This window comes from Haliotis rufescens, unplaced genomic scaffold, assembly GCF_023055435.1.
Source record: "Haliotis rufescens isolate VD_foot unplaced genomic scaffold, xgHalRufe1.0.p SCAF_1, whole genome shotgun sequence".
NCBI classification, from domain to species: Eukaryota; Metazoa; Mollusca; class Gastropoda; order Lepetellida; family Haliotidae; genus Haliotis; species Haliotis rufescens.
The window spans coordinates 87,505,549-87,529,147 of record NW_025963779.1 but is presented as its reverse complement, the minus strand read 5'-3'; the positions used below and the strand labels follow the sequence as shown (position 1 = coordinate 87,529,147).

At 43.3% G+C, this 23,599-nt stretch overlaps 1 protein-coding gene across 10 annotated transcripts in view; it reads right to left on the bottom strand.

The window, feature by feature from the left end:
* Positions 1 to 1,203: 1,203 nt before the first annotated feature.
* The window catches only part of LOC124147073 (leucine-rich repeat-containing protein 49-like), a 69,892-nt gene continuing 47,496 nt past the window's right edge, over positions 1,204 to 23,599 (bottom strand). For all 10 annotated transcript variants that reach the window (XM_048402919.1, XM_048402923.1, XM_048402927.1 and 7 more), the window contains 9 exons: positions 9,371 to 9,518; positions 9,006 to 9,089; positions 7,878 to 8,065; positions 7,163 to 7,309; positions 5,280 to 5,496; positions 4,425 to 4,610; positions 3,543 to 3,637; positions 3,102 to 3,231; positions 1,204 to 2,957 (listed from right to left, as the gene is read on the bottom strand). In XM_048402919.1, coding sequence (XP_048258876.1) covers positions 2,760 to 2,957; positions 3,102 to 3,231; positions 3,543 to 3,637; positions 4,425 to 4,610; positions 5,280 to 5,496; positions 7,163 to 7,309; positions 7,878 to 8,065; positions 9,006 to 9,089; positions 9,371 to 9,518 — 1,393 coding nt within the window. In that variant the 3' untranslated portion in view covers positions 1,204 to 2,759. The remainder of the gene's footprint in view (positions 2,958 to 3,101; positions 3,232 to 3,542; positions 3,638 to 4,424; positions 4,611 to 5,279; positions 5,497 to 7,162; positions 7,310 to 7,877; positions 8,066 to 9,005; positions 9,090 to 9,370; positions 9,519 to 23,599) is intronic.

Sequence of the window (23,599 nt, the reverse complement as noted above, 5' to 3'; positions counted from 1 at the left end):
CAGTTTATATCAAATTCCTTAGAATTAAAAACCAAGTAAAACACAAACATGGCCCATTGCGAAAAACAAATTCTGGTTTAGTAACCATATGTTCTGGTTTGGTAACTACCTATCCAGGTTTAATTGTGCCCAAGCAGGCTATACATGACTTAGTTTGGTCTTAATTTCTTCAGCATGAACATGGCAGTTAATTAAATAATTCTCAAGAATGTTTTAACCAAATCCCTGTTCCAACCATGCCACTGTGATAAAATACTGGTAATAAAACCACCTAAACCAAATTTTATTAGAATCCGTTGATGGTATAAGATCTGATTTCCTGAAAGGTAATTTAAGCAGTGATTAACAGATTGGGGTTCTCCATGGAATGAGAAGGAAATGCATCATTCAGTTGTAAGGTAATACTGGAAGGGGTATTATTTAGTCTGGAACTGATCTTCAGAGTGTTCATCTTGCTGCAAACCGATGAATGGATGCAGAATGAGATCCTATCCATTGTATATAGCCATGATGATGCAACAAAAACAAATCATGTTCTTAAAGGCGAAACCTTTAAAAATACAAAAACAATCTTGTGAATTTTTCAAACAATCAGTAACAAAATTTTCATGACTTGTGAATACACATACATGCACAAGAAACGGGGAATGTTCTTTTCAAATAAATTATAAATTCCTTGTATTTACAACATACACAATCTGTACAGACATTTTGCATAAAGAAGTACACATTCACATAGTGCAGTGATACCACTCACCCACCAACCTTGCACTGTGTCGACTGGCCGATCAGGCACATGACAACAGAAATACTTCTATTGATGAACCTTTAAAAGGGAGACTAGGTTCTGTTTATTTGGCAGTCCCAGCAAATATGGTTCAAGTCCCTAAAACACCACTTTGATCAAATATGAGGTTTATCAATGTAGCAGTTAATGATTGCCCTTATTAGACAGACAAATTGCTCTCATAGTGTTAATTACAATGTTTAGCAGGAGGCAGAAAATGGCATCCCCTTAAGAGTGTGTGAAGCCCCATTCAGCAATACTGTAGCCTTTTACTGAGTCAGGACCAGACAGGGACTGAAAGCACAAGCAACGATCCACGTTAACAGGCTCAAAGACACACAATCGGCCAAGTCTCTGAATCATACTTTGGCTGTGAACTTCCATGGTATGATGGGGACCTATTCTTCTCTGCAGACTGCTGTTATACATCGCCTCATGTTAGGCCTGGTTTACCACTGGCTTATGTCTGGAGGCCCAGATATTAGAGTCAGCACATTTCCAGTCTGGGCCTGTGAGTGATGGCAACAAACCCAGTCTTCAGTCCTAAATTCTCCATCACAAATTGGGTAGGCTTGGGGTCCTGGGGATGTACTCTACCCTGAAATCTTCAAGGGGAGAAGAGTATGGGGTCCTGGGGATGTACTCTACCCAGGAATCCCACAAGGGGAGTTAATCATGGGGGACTACTCTACCCTGGAATCCCACAAGGGGAGATAATCATGGGGTACTGGGGATTTCTCTACCCTGGAATCCCACAAGGGGAGATAATCATGGGGTACTGGGGACTACTCTACCCTGGAATCCCACAAGGGGAGACAATCATGGGGTACTGGGGACTACTCTACCCTGGAATCCCAAGGGGAGAAAACCATATGGCTGGAAATCAGGAGAGAATGTGGTACATCTAGGACTCCATGCCAGATGAACAAACACTCCTATCACTGGGCTAGACTGCCAAGATGAAGCATTTCAAAAGTACCATAACAGTAACAAGAGCTTTGCAATTGGATGACGTGCCTACATTTGATATAAAAACAAAACCAATTATTACAGTCATGGTAAACTGGGAACATGGCACGCTTTGTTCTGTCAGTTGCACTGTTGGAATGTCTATCTACAGTTCACACTACAGGTAATGGGGTGGTTGGCATATTTCAGTTCCTGGTTACTAAAACTCCCACTCAGTAACAAACGATTGAATACATGTCTTCTTTCATAAACCATAACAATATGTGAACACTATGTACACACACACACACTTCCATTTAAATATCTTGCCTTAGACAAGGAGAAAGACTTATGTTAGGTTCAAACATACAAATGTACAGAGTTGCAGAGATCACCTGAGAGGCAAGCAAACAGTTCCTGCCATCACACCATTTCACAAGTTGACAGTGCTTTGTACACAGAGAGCTGGAGTCGTGGATACAGCTGCTGGGATGAGATCAAGGCATGACTATAGGGAGCAGAGGGGGATGCTCTCTCACCTGGAGGGGGCAGTACAGGGCGGAGGTATGGAAGGGGAGAGTAGAGAGAAGGGGGTTCAGTAGAAGGTGATGAAGACTTATCATGACAGTCACTGCTGCTATGTTATAGTATCACAGCTCAGTGGGGGAGTATAGGGACAAGGATAGGTAGGGGGATGGGGTCAGCATAGAATGAAACAGAAGGGGGATATGGAAAAAGGGGGACATTGAAAAAGGGTGACGAGTGGAGGGGAAGGGAGGAGAGAGGGGGGGGGACAGACCAGGGGGGCGGGGAGGGGGACAGTATAGTAGGATGTCAATATGTTTCACGGTCATTTTTTGCTTGTTCTCCGATTATTGCCCTTCAAAGTAGTGTTAGACTCTGCCCCTGGGTGGTGATAAACCTGTGTTCCTGGCGAAAGACTGATCTAGGTGGCGATAGACTGTGCCCCTGGGTGGCGAAAGCCCATGGTCTGGGTGGTGATAGACTGTGCCCCTGGCTGGTGCTATGACTTGTCGAGTTCTTCAGTGCACTTCTTCATGTAGGTCTTCATATCCTGCATGTCGGACAGCGTGCTCTGGACCATCTCGTAGAACATCTGGGGCCACAGACGCTGCAACTCTGCTCGCTTCTTGTCCGCAAATATTGCTTCTTTTGTAAGTTCATTGATATAACTGCGGGCAAACTGTGTCTTGGAACTATCCTGAAAATAGAAATATTGCACAATCAAATGGCAAGTTAAACCAATGAGAACATTTTCACTAAAAGAAAAGGCCTACACTATTACCAGTGAAGTTTTTTGTGCATGTTACGACCACATGAAAACATTCATGTCAGAGTGTCCTACCTTATTGGCCGTTGTCACCTCCCCAGGTGCCAGGTACACAAGGCGAGATCGTCCCTCCAGTTCTATCTGAGCCTGCTTGCTGTCCCCGGACTTGCGAGGCTTGTCTTCATAGGACATACTCCCCTTTTTCCTGATTCAACAAGAACACAACTATCAGGGAAGTAAAGAAAGACACAAAGACTGTCTGGGGTCAGCACAGTTGTCACCCTCCATCACTCCCTGACTGACCAGCACCCCATCCGCCCCCCCCCCCCCCCATCACTCCCTGACTTACCAGCACCCCATCTGCCCCTCCATCACTCCCTCACTGCACCCCATCTGCCCCTCCATCACTCCCTGACTGACCAGCACCCCATCTGCCCCTCCATCGCTCCCTGACTGACCAGCCCCCCATCACTCCCTCACTACACCCCATCTGCCCGCACAATACCATTTTCTTACCTCAATTCTGACCTTAGCTGGGGGGTCTTGTACCCGATGATAAAGGACAGTGGACCAAACAGCTTCTCTGCATTTACTATGTCTGTTGGTGAGACCTGGAATTAAAGGTAAAGTCTTGTAACCGATACAACAGCGGCTCTGTGCGTTCATTAATGCTCTTCCAGTCTACAGATATTGTGAGACATGTACAGACACACATCTTGTTTTCTAGTGGAGGACCATGACATTATTTCACCTTCTGTTGTCTAAGAAGCAGTACAAGGGTGATAATCATATCATCACAGCAGCCAACTAACACCAACATCAAAATAAAATGTGGAAAGTATAAGTTCGGATTATTGGAATAATTCTTTTTCACAACACATTCCTTTTTAAATCCAGCATGCCCAATGAACAGTTGGGGGCAAAGCCTAAAGCAAAAGTATTTTCAGGAACAAATGATTAAAAAAAGTAAATCCAGTTCCTGAAAATCAATCATCCCTTAGTGCTTCTAGATCAGGATGCCAGCTGGGAAGTCAAACATGAGTGAGTGAGTGAGTATGGTTTTACGCCGCTTTTAGCAATCTTCCAGCAATATCACGGTGGGGGACACGAGAAATGGGCTTCACATATTGTACCCATGTGGGGAATTGAACCCGGGTCTTTGGCATGACGGACTAACGCTTTAACCACTAGGCTACCCCACTGCCCCTGAAGTTGAGAGCCCTCTTCAGTGTCTATTTGAAGACATGAATGCTCCTAAACATTTCTCAATGGTGCTTCCCTGGCTAAGGAACTCTACACTGCACTAACAGCATCTTCATACACTGCCAACAGTGCCCCTAACAGATCATAAAGTGGAATGGTGTGCAACTCTGAAACATCAGTAACATTCACACCTACCTCGACATCATTGATCTTCTTGAGGGAGAAGTGAGCCAGGCGGAAGATGGTGTACATTCTCCAAAGTGTGAACTTGGTGACGGGGTTGCCGTCAAGGTCGATGGTGAGGTTGTCGATGCGCCGGATGTTGGAGAGGGCGTTGATCTGCTGCAGGCTGTTGATGTTGGTGGAGCTGAAGACCAGGGTCTGGGAAATACAGGTGAGGGACTATATCTACAGGCGTCACTGTCATGCCTCATATTTACATGATTCCATAGTATTGGTCTATATTAGGGATGGGTGTTTGAAGTTTAAAGTGTATGACAATATTTTGTGATGCACAAGGTCGTATTGCGATACGTATCATGATATATTGTTTAATTCTAAATTTTGAATTAAGAGTCGTGTTTCATCCTTACTAGTGATGTATAGCAATTGTTCATGTCCTGATTAAAAATCTAAATGAATAATTTAAAAATAATTGACATTGATACCAGAATAGTTTCATTGATGGAATAAAATGATACAATAAGACACCAATACTTCGCAATTTATCATTTTTGTGAGGACAATTCACTTAATCTATGAGTGAGTGAGTATTTACACTGCTTTCAGCAATATTCCAGCAATATCATGAGGCACACCAAAAATAGGCTTCACACAATTTAATCATGTTGGAAATTGAAACTGGGGCATTTGGCATGATTGGCGAACACTTTAACCACTAGGCCACCCAACAGGCTCCTGAATCTCGCAGGCTGTGAGAACATGGACAAAGCCAGGGGAACATGTGATATCAAGTGAAACTACTACTGCAATAGTATCTCAATGGACTATCATAAACCTTCAATGCCCGTAGTCTCTCCAACAAATTACCTGTACACTTGGAAACCGTGTCCGAACTTTGTGCAGGTGCTTGGTAATTTCCTCAAAGTCGACAAACTTAAAGACCATGGATGTGACGGTGCCGGCCGCCTGGATACCCCAGTTCTTGTCCAGTGCCTCCAGAGACTGTGGGCCGTACAACGTGAGCGTGTCGCCCTCGAGGTCAGCCAGGTTACTCAGCTCCTTGCCATTGTTTGTGTTGGACTTCCTGAAACACACGATCCATACATGCTGTAGTTTGCATACTTAACACCTTCAGTTAAGAAAGAACCTTCAAGGCAATGATTACTTTTAAAGACTTAAACCCAAACAGATTTATTAAGATGTTCTTACTTCGTGAAACTGTCAGATTGGTTCCCAGTGTACATCCAAATACAACATTAAATATTGCAGTTCCTGCACCAATGTTTCAATATTAGTTGTTTACCAATCAAGTTATGGATTCATCATTGGCTACAAGATGTGATCAGGCATTATCAGACAGAAAAATAATTGTACTAGATCTATTTTAACAGCAGAATAACAATGGATGCCAAATCCAAGACCTCTACAATGCACTTTTAATTTTAACGACAAACAACACTGACAAATTCAAGGCCTATTCTGTTGTGCTCCTTGCAGGATGTCAGTGCGGGATGTCATTACGGGATGTCAGTGAGGGATGTCAGTGAGGGATGTCAGTGCGGGATGTCAGTGCGGGATGTCAGTGCGGGATGTCAGTGAGGGATGTCAGTGAGGGATGTCAGTGCGGGATGTCAGTGAGGGATGTCAGTGCGGGATGTCAGTGCGGGATCTCAGTGCGGGATGTCAGTGAGGGATGTCAGTGCGGGATGTCAGTGCGGGATGTCAGTGAGGGATGTCGGTGCGGGATGTCGGTGAGGGATGTCGGTGCGGGATGTCGGTGCGGGATGTCGGTGCGGGATGTCAGTGAGGGATGTCAGTGAGGGATGTCAGTGCGGGATGTCAGTGCGGGATGTCAGTGCGGGATGTCAGTGAGGGATGTCAGTGCGGGATGTCAGTGAGGGATGTCAGTGAGGGATGTCAGTGAGGGATGTCAGTGCGGGATGTCAGTGAGGGATGTCAGTGCGGGATGTCAGTGCGGGATGTCGGTGAGGGATGTCAGTGCGGGATGTCGGTGAGGGATGTCGGTGCGGGATGTCGGTGCGGGATGTCGGTGCGGGATGTCGGTGAGGGATGTCGGTGAGGGATGTCAGTGCGGGATGTCGGTGAGGGATGTCAGTGCGGGATGTCAGTGCGGGATGTCAGTGCGGGATGTCAGTGAGGGATGTCAGTGCGGGATGTCAGTGCGGGATGTCAGTGTGGGATGTCAGTGTGGGATGTCAGTGAGGGATGTCAGTGAGGGATGTCAGTGAGGGATGTCAGTGCGGGATGTCAGTGAGGGATGTCAGTGCGGGATGTCAGTGTGGGATGTCAGTGCGGGATGTCAGTGTGGGATGTCAGTTCGGGATGTCAGTGCGGGATGTCAGTGTGGGATGTCAGTTAGGGATGTCAATGTGGGATGTCACTGCGGGATGTCAGTTCGGGATGTCAGTGCGGGATGTCAGTGCGAGATGAGCTGTCACAGCTACAGCTCTACACCACTATCAGGGTGGTCTGTAAGCTGAATGACACGGGGCAAAAAGTAGTGATTGGGAATGTGAGCAAGTGATTTGGGTTTAACACTGCTTCGAACAGTATCTCAGTCTATTCATGTCTCAATGTGATATATATATTTACAACTTTAAAGCTAACAGACCAGGACGATTCAAGGATACATGACCAAATCTTGTTATGGCTAAATGACGCAACTCAGTAAATTGTGGCGTCATCGACCATTGGATCTATTGGGTCAACTTCGAAGATAATCCACTCACCCAAAGAGCATAGTTTCCTTGTGGACTGCCTGTGTCTTGTCTCCCCTTCTGCTGCTAGTGCGAGGGCGTTCACGCGGCCCGTCACCGGAGAACTCCATGGTCATGTTACTTCTTGCACTGCCAGGCCGACTGGTCATCCTCTTGTCACTGACAACAATGAGATGATGTGATGACTTGTCAAGTTATCTCATGCTCCTTGTGAAAATGCCCAGCCACAACATCGATGAATATGTAAGATTGACCATTTACATTTGTGGAACAGTCATTCTCTGTGGACCTACTTGAACATTCCAACATTGCTATGGAGAGATCATGTCAAACGGGGAAGTTTAATTTGTGAGAAAAGTAAATGCTAATCAATCAATTTGCTAATACCCAAGTATGTATCATGGCATTCTTAGTTGCAGTCTTCTTCTTGTAATAAAAAGTGATTTCAATTTTCAAAGACTGGACTGCATGCATAGACTCCAGATCTGCACTTCCATCATTTCTTGACTCATTAACTTCGTGATTTACGGTATATAAAGTCTAAAAAAACACTTCTAGTGTTAAACTGCCATACATATGTTTGTTTCATGGTAGTCAGTTTTGAAGCAGAGCCTATCTGAGATGTCGAAGGAAAGCCTCCACCCACATACCATCGATATAACTCTCCACAGTTTTAATACCCAAGAAGAATGTCTGTAGAAGAGTTCCTATTGTCTGCACTGCTCACCTCGTGATGGAGTCATTATCATCTCCATCAGGACTGTGAGACATGAAGTCCGAGTTGTTGATGGTGCCGATGTGGTTGGCGTAGAGTTCTCGCTGCCCCGACACCAGCCTCCCCGTCCGCGACAGTAACGACCCCTGCATGGTCTCCCATTGGCGCTTGGCGTTGTTGATGGCGATCCGCCGCTTCTCCTGCACAACATAGCAGCAAGGGAACTGGGTTCAGACTGAAGACTTTAATGTCATAGCCAGGAATACTACAGATGTAGAACATCTGTGCTTAAAATAATTGAACCTCTACCACGACAAATGGTCAGAAATAATCTATGTCATTGGAATATGATGACACCATATTACTACCCCGGTCATGGCTGACAGTTGATGTTTCTATTGAAGTATTAGTTTAGTATTAGTTACAGTTGGTCCCCAACAACCCATGCTAGTCTCCCTGTGGGGATTCTAGCATGATACTGTCTCCCCTGACCACCAACCGACCTTCATGACTGATATCTTGTCCCCAACAACCCATGCTAGTCTCCCTGTGGGGATTCTAGCATGATACTGTCTCCCCTGACCACCAACTGACCTTCATGACTGATATCTTGTCCCCAACAACCCATGCTAGTCTCCCTGTGGGGATTCTAGCATGATACTGTCTCCCCTGACCACCAACCGACCTTCATGACTGATATCTTGTCCCCAACAACCCATGCTAGTCTCCCTGTGGGGATTCTAGCATGATACTGTCTCCCCTGACCACCAACCGACCTTCATGACTGATATCTTGTCCCCAACAACCCATGCTAGTCTCCCTGTGGGGATTCTAGCATGATACTGTCTCCCCTGACCACCAACTGACCTTCATGACTGATATCTTGTCCCCAACAACCCATGCTAGTCTCCCTGTGGGGATTCTAGCATGATACTGTCTCCCCTGACCACCAACCGACCTTCATGACTGATATCTTGTCCCCAACAACCCATGCTAGTCTCCCTGTGGGGATTCTAGCATGATACTGTCTCCCCTGACCACCAACTGACCTTCATGACTGATATCTTGTCCCCAACAACCCATGCTAGTCTCCCTGTGGGGATTCTAGCATGATACTGTCTCCCCTGACCACCAACTGACCTTCATGACTGATATCTTGTTGTTCTCCCTCTTCTTCTCCTCCTCCTTCCTCGCCATCACCAGGGCGATCCGCCGCTCCTCCTCCTGGGGATACAGACACAGATAATGGGACGTATGCAATACTGGGACATATGCAATACTGGGATGTATGCAATACTGGGACATATGCAATACTGGGACGTATGCAATACTGGGATATATGCAATACTGGGATATATGCAATACTGGGATATATGCAATACTTGGAAGTACATGTCCAAGGTGCTATGTGTGTTGTAAAACCAACCGGTCCATCATACTGTAACGAAATGGCTGACATATTGCCGATGTGACTTCAACTGTGAAGTCACTGACTCTATACTTACACTGACTCTCTTCATGTCCAGCTGTTTGATCTGCTGCATGTGTCGGAGGACGACCTGTTTGTAGTACTGATCCTGGGCAATGGGGTTCCCATCCAGGGAGATCTCCGACAGACTGGTGGACTCTCCCAGACATGATATGTCCTCAAAGCTGAAACATACCACTCCCTGTACAGTACTGTACTTTGCCTCCTGTCTGACGAACCAGTGCAACAGATAACAACAAAACTCAAGAAATATTTGCTTCTTTACTGTAATACATTCATCCCGGGATGCCACAGCCAAGTGTCGCAATGCTGGTCACGGAGAGTAGGCGGATGGGTTTACCATGTTCGGCTGCTCGACTCCTGAGTTTCTGTGGGTTTGGTACTGCCCCACACTGAACCATGTGTATCACATGTGGTGTCTCCGTCGGCAAGTGACATGACTCTGGTCGAAGTATGCCTCTGTTCACCTGGCAGTGTTTTGGTGCCCAGTAGGATCAGATGGAAATGTGAATGTTAACCTTCTAGCACCCCATTGACAGCTTGGATTGTATACTCCCCATGGAGCTGAGAATGAAATTTGCGTCACACCGATCCATTGACCAGGGTAATATTGTACTGCTTTGAGCATGTCCCTGTGAGGTGTGGAAATATAAGAAAACACAATGCCATTTACTGAGAAAGTGATATCCCAAATATAACATTTGTTACATGTGGAAATATGGCCTCAAATAAATGCCATTATTATCATTAATTATTATTATTATTATTATTATTATTATTATTAATAATAATAATCATTTATTAATCATTTATTAATGAATCATTATTATTATTATTATTATTATAGTTCTATACATTTCTGTAGTACAGCAAAAGCATGTATGTATCTCAAACTATGAATACAGAAACAGACAATGCTAGCAGTAAAGGACAGTGCCCTGGGATATATTCTGACTATTATCCTACGACACTGCGCACTGTCACTGTGAGCCTGCAGGTCAGTACAGGGATGTGATTAATGACACAAACAAACACGCTACTGTCTTCAGCAGAGCCCTAGCTTTCAGTTTGGAAACCCTTAACCCTGCCATACATAAACCACAGGTAAGGCAGACAAGACATGTTGTCTGGGAATGGAACAGTAGAAGTCTACAGGAAAACTGCTCAGATAAAATGCAAAGAGGTGACGTGGGGACCATTGAGACTGGTGTTAGTTGTGTGACATTGGGAGATGTGTGATAATCGTGTCAGACAGAGGATAGGTAGATGTGTGATCTTGTAGTCACATGCGTGACAATGACACAGGGTTTTATACGATGCCGAATGTGCCTCCAGTATGCAAAAATATATAGATGCTGCAAAAAATAATATATTGTGTCCCGAGGGTGCACAATAATATTCATTTTACCAAATTCTTAACAAGAATATATTAAAGTTTCTGTAATTCAAATAATTTTTACATTTGAGAGTACAGTACACAACACCATTTCATTACTTTACTGGACTCTCATATTTCCTGTAAGAACCCTTTAACTAGTAAGTTGGGGCCCTCTGGTCATATAGTATGGTCGTCAAAATCTTTGTTCAATTTCACTGGAGATAAAGGCTGAGACAAACTTACTTCAAGCCCAAAGAGGTTACTCCATGTTTTCGTGCTAACTAGTAATTACTTCACGTCACACATCAAAACATCTAGTCCCCTCCAATCAGTTTAAATCCCTATGACTGTGGCTAGCGTTCTCCCTGTGTGTGCCTGACAGTACCACATTACCCGGTCTCAGTAGTCAACACTGGAACTACATGAATTATTCACACAGAGGGAACACAGCTCTTGAGTGATAGATGATTCACTGGAATACAGTAGGATATGTAGAGCTGCATAACATCTGTAGTGTTCTGTGACTTGGAGGCCCATTGCAATAGGGAGTGAGTGAGTTGGGTTTAACGCCGCTTTTAAAAGTATTCCAGTTATATCACGGCGTGTCAGCTTAATGTGGGAGGAAAGCCCGAAGTGATGCAGGTCTCAAACGTTTACCACTTCGGTGAAACCCACGAGCACGGGTATGGTGCTGACAAACCTAGAAACATAATCGGGGTGAACCGTGATTCGAACCCACAATCATAGGTTTCTGGCGTGCCTAAGGGACGCAACTCTGCACAGCGAATCGCGGCGCCTTAGACGACTGGGCCACCCGTGCCCCCCATTGAAATAGGGAGAAAGAGACAGTTCTCCCTTCAAAAATGCTCTAAGGTTAGAGAGTTTGTAGAGAAGTTTGGTGTTTTACAAAAGTCCCTTTGAGCATACTATGAAATGTAGGACCCATCTGGAGCAGGTATTCTCTTTCTTACTAAATGTACAAGCCCATTGTCATATGATGTCAGGTCGAAGATGTGGTCATCATTACAAATAAGATTAGGATGATGCTGTGACGACCTTTGCTGTGAGGGCATTAAGAGATGCGGCCCATTTCACTTTCGTATTTCGTTCTTGATTCCCCTTTTCTATCCCATGGATCCTGCTTCACAAGCGACAATACTGACTGTCATAGTCTATGTTAAAGTACATGAGTTACGGAAGTTGTAGCGCTACGATCATTTTGTGACACGAGACCCAGGACAATGTTAGCAACTGGTCATTAACTAAAGACTGATTGGTTTAAAAAAAAGCACTTAATGATTGATTCATGATATAATCATAATTTCTCTTAATTGTATTATCTAACATGATTAACAAAATTTGATTAACTAATATAATTGGAGAATAAGTCATCACATCCTCATCAGTTAATTACAACAACACTATTGGTTCAACATAAGATGGCACAGATACAGAGAAGGACTACTGGTATATGTTCCATCATTTTCCCGAGGCAAGAGAGTCAACTAACTATAAAAGTCCAGTTTCCACCCTTGCCGCCCTATGCTGGAATTCCTGGGCTCGATCGTAGCGCCACCAGTGGCTATTACGAGTTATGTCCCTTCTATGTCTCTCCTATGGACCTATCAGATTCCTCTTGTATCACTTGCATTTGCTTCAAACAAAATGGCGGCGCCTAGTCAAGATGATCTGATCAATAATCAGGAACTATATTGTGATAAAATGGGACTTACATCGTGAAGTGCATCAAATCATGTTAGCACCTTGATTAATAACATGAAAAAGATTTGAAAAATATGTGTTGACAACGAGTTGGCGGTGCACATGCTTTGCAAATCCTGAAATCGACCAAAATCTGCATCGCAGTTTACGAACAGGATTTCAATTTCGTTCCGAGATTTTGATTGGACTATGCATAGTGAGTGAGTGAGTATGGTTTTACGCTGTTTTTAGCAATATTCCAGCAATATCATGGCTGGGGACACCAGAAATGGGCTTCACACATTGTACCCTTGTCGGGAATCGAACCCGGGTCTTCGGCGTGACAAGCGAACGCTTTAACCACTAGGCTACCCGACCGCCCGGACTATGCATAGACTCGTTAGTCCAGCCAAAATCTAACTCCATAATACCAGCCTAGTTCGGTAAGGGTGGAAACTGAACTTTTATCGTCAGTTAACTCACTTGCCTCGGGAAGATGATGTTCCACGGACTGGTGCCTAATCCAATCTTGGTCCCATGATTAGTGTGAAATTGTCTTTGTTTAACTTGTATACAGTAAACTATGGTTATAACAAACTCTAAGGGACCACTAATTTTAGTTCGTAATAACCATAATTCCTTATAAGCACACATACAACAAATGTCCAGGACTTAGGAATAAGTTTGTTATATCGGTCAGTTCATTATAAGCGTGTTCGTTATAAACATAGTTTACTGTATCGTGTACATAATAAAACAGGAGAAGACAACCTAGGTTGGTTTTACATCCAACTTGCCTCGCGTCTGATCACTCATTAATGTTTCACACGTCTGTATTCTAGTTTACCAGCATGACAACACATTAAGTGGACAGGGAAATTAGGACAGTGATTAATTACCTGTCCTGAAATATGCAAGGTCTGTGCCTTATTACTTTAGACACACCCTTTAATATTTCAGAACAGGTAATGAAGATGTTCCCGAGATGGTCTTCCTCCTGTTGAGTGTGTCAGGGCCCGGCCTGTACAAGTTGCTGTCATATACAGAACGTGACACCAGGACACAAATATGCTGCGAATCTGATTAAAACTTTCAAATACAATCTCCATTATCCAATTAATTTTGACATAAAAATATGCATGAAAACTTTCAAAAACCCAATGCCATATAACCGTGCATAATTACCCAATGTTGCTTTCTTAGGTTGCGTAGAAACTAATTTTTTTTGTCCACTAGTCCCTACAATGATAACATATAGAAAAACCATTATAAATGGCTGGGCAGTTTTGCAAGGACTATAGGACTAGTGTCGATTTCTAACCCTGACTTGTATTTCTGTACTGTTCCTTCATAACTGATCGAATACAGGCATTCTCAATACTACTCAAAAGAAGTTAAAGACGATCCTAATTTTTTTCCTATGACAATAGTTCATCTCTCATTGTGACATGGATGTATTACGCTGACTAAGGGCTTCCTTATGGTCACATTTCTGCAGCAGAAGTGAGAAATCTCTACATTGTAGTGAGTGAGTGAGTATAGTTTTACGCCTCTTTTAGCAATAGTCCAGCAATATCACGGCGGGGGACACCAGAAATGGGTTTCACACATTGTACCATTGTCGGGAATCGAAGCCGGATCTTAGGGGTGACGAGCGAACCTATAGGCTACCCGACCTCCCCTCTACATTGTAAAGATACTAGTAGGGCTGGGACGTGTAACTAGGGTACCCGGGTCGGGTGGGTACTGAGTAGGACCCGGGTACCCACAGGACTACCCGGACCTGTGGTTAGTCACGTGATATATTGTTTCAGGACAAAAATTCACTATATAACTACATGGTTACACGACAATTTTTAGTCTCTAATGTTCGCATTTCTGCATGACTATGAACATGTTCCTTCTGACTTAAAAATGTTTGAACAAAGCTAAAACTTCAGTCAAATTCAGTGTATGCATGACCACATCGTTTTATACGTGTATCTAAAAACATTCTGCCAGGGCTACTGTCAAACCAATCCCAATCGGACATTTTGTACCTATCTCTTGACATCAACAGCAGGTACCCGGGTAGGGTCAGGTAAATGGGGTGTGGGTACTCGGGTAGCAAATGTGGACTCGTCCCAGCCCTAGATACTAGGCTTATCTCCATTCTACCATGACACAACGACAAAACAAATGTGAACACTTTGGTTACAGCGGAAATAATCAGTAACATGGCATCGGTTGAGCTTAACATTTTTAGTAAATTGAAAGGGCGAATTCAGGTATCAGTGAAGATCGGTGTTAATCTACATTCCCCATGTCATGTGAACCACTACATTGAGACACAACAACATCAAGTAGGCAGATATCCTATAAGCATTCTTCAAACTGACACCCCAACAGAGTGAGTGAGTGAATATGGTTTTACGCCGCTTTTAGCAATATTCCAGCAATATCACGGCGGGGGACACCAGAAATGGGCTTCACACATTGTACCCATGTCGGGAATCGAACCCGGGTCTTCGGCGTGACGAGCGAACGCTTTAACCACCAGGCTCCCCGACCGCCCCCACCCCAACAGAACACGCAACAACCCTTGCAATGTTTTGTTCCAGATTAAACAGCATTATTATGATGTCATGAAGGTCTATAGACGGGAGGTCCATGCATTTTCATTCAAGGTTATGCGGTCATCAGCAATATCATTGTCTCACATAGATTTGATACCTCTGATGGACCAATCAGAATGAAGGACTCAAAAATGTCAAGGCAGAATTTTCTTCCGCAGTATTTGAACCTAGCGACCCATTAAACCTACTATTTTATACACGGGGACAATGATGTCCCAAACTGTGGTCATGGCATCACCTCCCTTCCTCCCTCAAAAGTCTGAAGTTCTACTTGGCCTCACGCTACCTTTACACCAGACAAACTGAATGCCCTTCATCTTCGCTCATAATTTTGAGTGAGTGAGTGAGTATGGTTTTACGCCACTTTTACGGGGGACACTGGAAAATGGGCTTCACACATTGTACCTATGTGGGGAATCAAACCTGGGTCTTCGACGTTACGAGCCAATGCTTTAACCACTAGGCTACCCCACAGCCCCTTCATAATTTTGAACACTGTTTACCTAACTAATGTACTCCAGGGTTTCACTCAACACAGAAATGGGCACAAATGTAAAGAATGGACGCAGAGAAAAAACATATTGCTTCCCAAGCGATGCACAATGATATTCATTGTGCCAAATTCTTGACATGAAACATAAAGGTCCTGTAAATAATGTAATTATCAAATTTTCCAGTACAGTACACTTCATCATTTCATTACTATACAGGACCCTTTAAATACATGATTGGGGTTCCTCTGGACCCCTGGTTTTGTAAGCCAAGGTCAAACTCTGATACTCACTAACAGTTGGTGTGGCAAATGGGACCGGGTTGGTCCCTGGCTAACTTACTGTCTGGATGCCGTTGGCTTCATGGACGGGAGGCTGGTCACACGCTTCCACACTCTCTGCTCCTTGTACCTCCACATGATTGTCATCGCGAGCCCAGGACACATGCACAGTAATCCTCACCCCACATGCAGGAACTGTGCACTTTCCTCTCTCCCAGAGCTACAGGACCGACCCCAAGACACATACACAGTAATCCTGTCCACTGTCCACTTTCCTCTCTCCCAGAGCTACAGGACCGAGCCCAGGACACATACACAGTAATTGTCACCCCACATGCAGGTGCTATCCACCAGACACTCTCTCCCAGAGCTACAGGACCGACATCTGGACTCACACACTGTAATCCTCTCCTCGTGTGCTGGTACTGTCCACTGTCCACTATACACTCTCCCAGAGCTACTGGACCGCCTCCAGACACACACACTGTTTATACTCTGGCACAGTCCACTGAAGACACTCCTCCCAGTGCTACCAGACATTCACACTGTCTGTCACTAAAGGTCCTTTAATACTAAAGATGCTCTCGGCTGAATGCAGTATAAATTCCATCCCAGGTCACGTCACTGACCGCATCAGTAAACAAAACTTACAGCAACTGTACATATGTTGAGGACCACATTCAGAAACGTCAAATCTTGTTGAGTCAAATCCAATATGCTAGTTGACATGAGCATGACATCACCCACTCTCCACTGAAGTCTTCCCACAGTGGAACTAAACATTCAGTTCTTTTTCAGTTTTCCTATCCATACAATTCCTGATTTCAATCTGAAATAATGATTAAGCCATTAGCCCCAGTAACATCAATACACCAGAGCTAATGTCACATCTTCCCCACAGAAACACTGTCAGCCCAATCAATCATATCCTGTAGATTCCTGCTACTCTCGCAACACTATAAAGAGGCCGAAATGAACAACATTTGATTGAAATTCCAAGACCATACTAATCCTATAAAGAGTTAATCAATACCCAAGATTCCTACAATCAATACAACCGCTTGGTGACATGTCCCCTATCAAGTCTACTGCAAACACCAGGGAGCCAAATCTTGTGAGTGTAACTATATGTCTGCTTAATGTCAACAATTCTGTTTAATAAAACCCCTCAGCCTCAAGTGACAGTAAACCAAATTTAATATATTTCAGATAAAGATCACTGTTCAATAAGAATCAGCGATGATCTAGAGGTTCTAACCCTCCACTGTGGCAGTATAGCTCCTTGCTTAATTACAGCCACAAGAATGAGTCCTGATGTCAAAATCCCCTCTGAATAATTCAAATGAACTGCCTTCAAAGAAGCAGCCACTTCTTACATGTAATAACTTCTGTATTAAATAGCAGACATTTCATATGCTAAAATGAATTCAAATGAGTTTTATAACAAATCACATTTTAAGCAAGTTGCATATTTGATGTAAAACAAATTTTCCTACTTTTGACAGCCAACATGATTTATCAGAGGGTTGTTCCAAGAGAAAAAGAAAACATCCTCCTAGTACAGCACATCACAACATACACCACAGCTTCTAAAGGTCCTTGTGTTACGACACAGACAGCTGTACACAGAAATCATTCCCCGATACGCACCGTAAGCTGTCTCACTGGGTAGCCCAACAACTGAGTCATCTACTTACACCTGGCTTGTCCCTAAATCCTTCATTCACAAATCACCCAAACTGATATGAGACAATCTCCATTCTACCGACTGCAGATCCACATGGACTGCCTTCAGACATCCTCTGATACCAAGTTTAACTTCATGTATCAATCATCAATGTGGAGGATTCGGTATATCTTACAAGGCCAGAGGCATAAGACAGCTTGCCTACCTGACAGATCCCCAGTTACCTACCTGATAGATCCCCAGGTGCCTACCTCACAGATCCTCAGTTGCCTACCTGAAAGATCCCAGTTACCTACCTGATAGATCCCCAGGTGCCTACCTCACAGATCCTCATTTACCTACCTAACAGATACCCAGTTGCCTACCTGACAGATCCCGAGTTGCCTATCTGATATATCCCAAGTTAACGACCTGACAGACCCCCAGTTGCCTACCTTACAGATCCCCAGTTACCTACCTGACAGATCCCCAGGTGCCTACCTCACAGATCTTCATTTACCTACCTGACAGATACCCAGTTGCCTACCTGACAGATCCCGAGTTGCCTATCTGATATATCCCAAGTTAACGACCTGACAGACCCCCAGTTGCCTACCTTACAGATCCCCAGGTGCCTACCTGACAGATCCCAGTTGCCAACCTCACAGATCTCCTGTTGCCTACCTGACTGGTTCTCAGTTACCTACCTGACAGATCCCCAGTTGCCTATCTGACAGATTCTCAGTTGCCTACCTGACAGATCCCTAGTTGCCTGCCTGACAGATCCAAAGTTGCCTATCTGGTACATCTAAAGTTAAATACCTGATAGATCCCCGGGTGCTTTCTTGACAGAACCCAAGTTAACAACCTGAGGGAATCCCAGTTGTCTACCTGACAGATCCTCAGTTCTCTACCTGACAGATCCCCATGTAAGTTCAAGACGAAGCCTCCCATGTTACTTCTGTGTTCTATATAACAGCCTACACACAATGCACACAATACAGAAACAGTCCCTGTCCAAAACCGGTAAAATGGTCTGAATGAACATGGCCATATCACATGACATTAATTACAGGTGTGACCACTCGCTCAGGTGACACAAATTCTGTGACAGTTGAGTCTGACAGCTATAGAACACCACCCATCTGACAGCAGCACACTGTATGATTCTTCCAAGCCATGCAAGCACCATGTGATACCAGGTTATACACACAATCACCTGTTCAGATTCAACAGCAAACACTGACAATCAACAACACAGAGTTCCAAGCCATAGAGGTAATTGCCTCTTCATTACTCTCCATACACCTGCAACAAGGTCTGCCATTCTTCCACTCAGGAACAGGACACGGCTTCCACCCAACTTGTCAATGAACAGGCCTTCCCCAGACACACAGGCTAACACAATAACTGACAGCCCCTACCCAGTCCTCTCAGTTCAATGCTATGTTCCTCAGCACAGCCAGACCAGCACACGCTACACCTAGTCTACTAGTTGTAGTTGTAACGGTGCCGGTGGTGGCACGTCGCCTTTTGGAGATAAGACACGCAGTGACAACGGTGGTGGCAGCTCCACACTCCACCTGCTACTACCGCTCTACCTGCACCCGTTAACCATGCAGTGATAAGTGTTCCTCCTTCACACTAGTGCCCACAATAAACACATGTGACATGTATATGGAAGATAAAACACAAGATTACCTATAACAAGGCAATGGTGAGGGTAGTGACTCCTCCAGCTTGACAAAATACTTTGGTCACAATCAAGCAAATCTCATTCTCAACCTATATAAATATCACAAAAATAATTATACATTTGACTGTAATGTTAAATACCTAAAATAAGTATCTCATAGGTTCAAGAAAAGGGAGGACAAAAGCTAATTTCAAAGACTTACAGATGTTTCAATTTAGTGTATAAGTTAATATGGATTAAAATCCATGTTTGTTCCCAGTTGCTATTTAAGAATATTGTGAAATATTAATATTAAACAGGATTGGTTATTGGAATGCAGGACTTGACAGCACATGTCATCAATAGTAAGCAAGTGCGTAGGAGATCTGTGAATCCCTTTGATCTAGATTGCATACTGAGTCAGATAGTTTCCTCGAAGGATACAATCAGAGAATCAATTAGAACCAGATGCAAAAATAAAAAATTGAAATGTGCTTGCACAACTTGTCAAAGGTTACAGAAACAGATAATGCAATCCTGTCGAAAAAGAATTTTGAAATCAATACGCAGTGACATCTGTTTAGCAGATAGCTTCTTATCCATGCGTTTTAACAATTCAAGCAAAGGGCATTTAAAAAAAATAATCGACAAAACATCAAAGAAATTTTGCTAAGAGAGAAAATCAGATCAGTTGATAAATGAACTTATAAATAAAATCTCTGTTTGTACAATAGAAATGTATACAGGACATCAAGCCTTTGAGATGACTGCAAGAAGTCTGTGAAAGCCGTAGAACCTTGATGGTATAGAACTCCTAATCCACCACTGTAATCCCAGCATATATCAAGATTGGAAGTTTTAACACATGCTTGTGTGATACACTACCAAACAAACCCCCACTCCAACAGTAGTCAATTCTCCCAGGTACATGGCCGCTCTACCTGAGGCACAATGTAATTGTATTAACTCAGAGGCTCCTCACGGAGTCCAGTGTTGATTGTCTGTGTGGGAGACATTTAGCAGGCTGTCTTAATCACAATCAGTGAGGTGTGAGCAACTTAATCATGTGAGAAACATGTACCGAACTTTACTACCGTAAACCCTCCATTTAGAGGTCTGCATTCAAAATACATATAATGGGCTGTTGTATTACAATCAGTGACCGCAATCATGTCAGAAACATGTGCCATAATCCACTACTGCAAACCCTCCATTTAGAGGTCTGCATTCAAAATATATATACTAGGCTGTTGTATCACAATCAGTGACCACAATCATGTCAGCAACATGTGCCTTAATCCACTTCTGTAAACCCCCAATTTAGAGGTCTTCTTTCACAATATTGACATAACTGCCTTAGCAACCTGCTTACAGTGTAGCTAGTTATAAACTATTTTGATCACATGTGTTGTTCTCTGATAACATTATTACTGTTCTTTAGAAACCTTTTTTCTACATTATGTCATATTCTTAAAAAACACCATAACAGAACCAAAATTTATAATATTTTCTTTGTGTTCTCAGACACAACTAACTTTACAAACAATTTGCACGACATAACTGAGTGTTCTTAAACAACACAGCAAATCTTAACAGAACACAATTTTGATTACATTACATTCCTACAACAACAATGACGGGACGTCCCGAGATCCACTAGTTCTACTGGTACAAAGTATCAATAACAGCTTGTCAATACAACCTTTATCAGATCAAAGGCGCCAAGTGGAACCCATGCAAGGCACACCAGGATGGGGACAGGCGGACTGTCAGCACTGTTTCAGATCTATGTAAAATAAATACATAACTCTGCAACCAGTCTAAAACAGACACAAAAGTTTAAATGAGAAATATACTCCCCAGTGATCAAATCAAATCATCCAGAACATTGCCTTGACCTTCAGTGACCCAAACATGATCGGATTTATATTAACCCATGTGTCTGTAATGCTTTAAGTGAGTGAGTGAGTGAGTGAGTGAGTGTTTTGTTGTTTAACACTGCACTCAGCAATATTCCAGCTTCATGATGGTTGGAGTGAGTGAGTGAGTGAGTGTTTTGTTGTTTAACACTGCACTCAGCAATATTCCAGCTTCATGATGGTTGGAGTGAGTGAGTGAGTGAGTGAGTGAGTGAGTGAGTGAGTGAGTGAGTGAGTGTTTTGTTGTTTAACACTGCACTCAGCAATATTCCAGCTTCATGATGGTTGGAGTGAGTGAGTGAGTGAGTGTTTTGTTGTTTAACACTGCACTCAGCAATATTCCAGCTTCATGATGGTTGGAGTGAGTGAGTGAGTGAGTGTTTTGTTGTTTAACACTGCACTCAGCAATATTCCAGCTTCATGATGGTTGGAGTGAGTGAGTGAGTGAGTGAGTGAGTGAGTGAGTGAGTGAGTGAGTGAGTGAGTGAGTGAGTGAGTGTTTTGTTGTTTAACACTGCACTCAGCAATATTCCAGCTTCATGATGGTTGGAGTGAGTGAGTGAGTGAGTGTTTTGTTGTTTAACACTGCACTCAGCAATATTCCAGCTTCATGATGGTTGGAGTGAGTGAGTGAGTGAGTGAGTGAGTGAGTGAGTGAGTGAGTGTTTTGTTGTTTAACACTGCACTCAGCAATATTCCAGCTTCATGATGGTTGGAGTGAGTGAGTGAGTGAGTGTTTTGTTGTTTAACACTGCACTCAGCAATATTCCAGCTTCATGATGGTTGGAGTGAGTGAGTGAGTGAGTGTTTTGTTGTTTAACACTGCACTCAGCAATATTCCAGCTTCATGATGGTTGGAGTGAGTGAGTGAGTGAGTGAGTGTTTTGTTGTTTAACACTGCACTCAGCAATACTCCAGCTTCATGATGGTTGGAGTGAGTGAGTGAGTGAGTGAGTGAGTGAGTGAGTGAGTGAGTGAGAGTGTTTTGTTGTTTAACACTGCACTCAGCAATATTCCAGCTTCATGATGGTTGGAGTGAGTGAGTGAGTGAGTGAGTGTTTTGTTGTTTAACACTGCACTCAGCAATACTCCAGCTTCATGATGGTTGGAGTGAGTGAGTGAGTGAGTGAGTGAGTGAGTGAGAGTGTTTTGTTGTTTAACACTGCACTCAGCAATATTCCAGCTTCATGATGGTTGGAGTGAGTGAGTGAGTGAGTGAGTGAGTGAGTGAGTGAGTGTTTTGTTGTTTAACACTGCACTCAGCAATATTCCAGCTTCATGATGGTTGGAGTGAGTGAGTGAGTGAGTGAGTGAGTGAGTGAGTGAGTGAGTGAGAGTGTTTTGTTGTTTAACACTGCACTCAGCAATATTCCAGCTTCATGATGGTTGGAGTGAGTGAGTGAGTGAATGAGTGAGAGTGTTTTGTTGTTTAACACTGCACTCAGCAATATTCCAGCTTCATGATGGTTGGAGTGAGTGAGTGAGTGAGTGAGTGAGTGAGTGAGTGAGTGAGTGAGTAATTTGGTGTTTAACACTGCACTGAACAAAAACCAGAGCGACATAATGAAACATAACATGGATTGTTGTCAATTTCGTTAAATGAGATATGTTGTTTGTTTATCTTCATTTGAAAGAGGTGTACCTGTTGGGCAATTTTTCAAAAATCTTATACTTAAAAAGATGTTTCTAAACAAACAAAAGTATTTGTAATATTGGACATGCATGTGTCATTATAATGGGGTTGTTTCCGTTCATCTTGTCTCAGAATAACACTTTTGTGTCATCTTTCGTTTAAAATGATCTGGATAAATTGCGATAGACTCGCCCAACAGAGGATACATATCAGGAATAGTAGATTATCGGGGTTTCATATCTTTTGTGGCCTAGCTCTATGTATGATATGATATTGAACATTATTCCATAGTGCAAATCATTGTGTGAAAAACTATTTAAAAGATACACAAATTCTACATCATGATTGAAGCTGTAAGTAGGATTCACCTGACCTTCACCTCAAAGAAAATACCAAATATGTACAACTTTTACGTAAGACATCACTACTGGAGACGTCCTTTCACAAAATCTCCTGTTCACTGACATCAGTATTGGGGATGTTAAAAAGAGGAATTTCCTAAATTCATAATTGAGTCATGGAAGTAATCGGAAACAATCTGTAATCTGTGTTTTTTTTATTTCTTGTTATGGTTTCCATTTTAACCAAGAGACTGGAATGAAAACGGAGATACTGTTAACCGTGGGTGTGAGTTGGCATCACGCGTGGCATCACATGGCTACCCGACCGCCCCTATCACAGAACAGAGAATTCTCTACTGGATCCTAAAATGTGAGGTGTATTTACTTGTGTGTAGTTTGAGTTTATTCAACTGCAAAGAGTGGGATGAAGAAGAACAGGAAAATAGATGTGCCTGCAGCAGCCAGGGGGTTCACGGTAGTTCAGTTACCATATTTGCCATAATAAAACTATTCACAATGAGTAAAATTTCATGTCCGAGATCCAG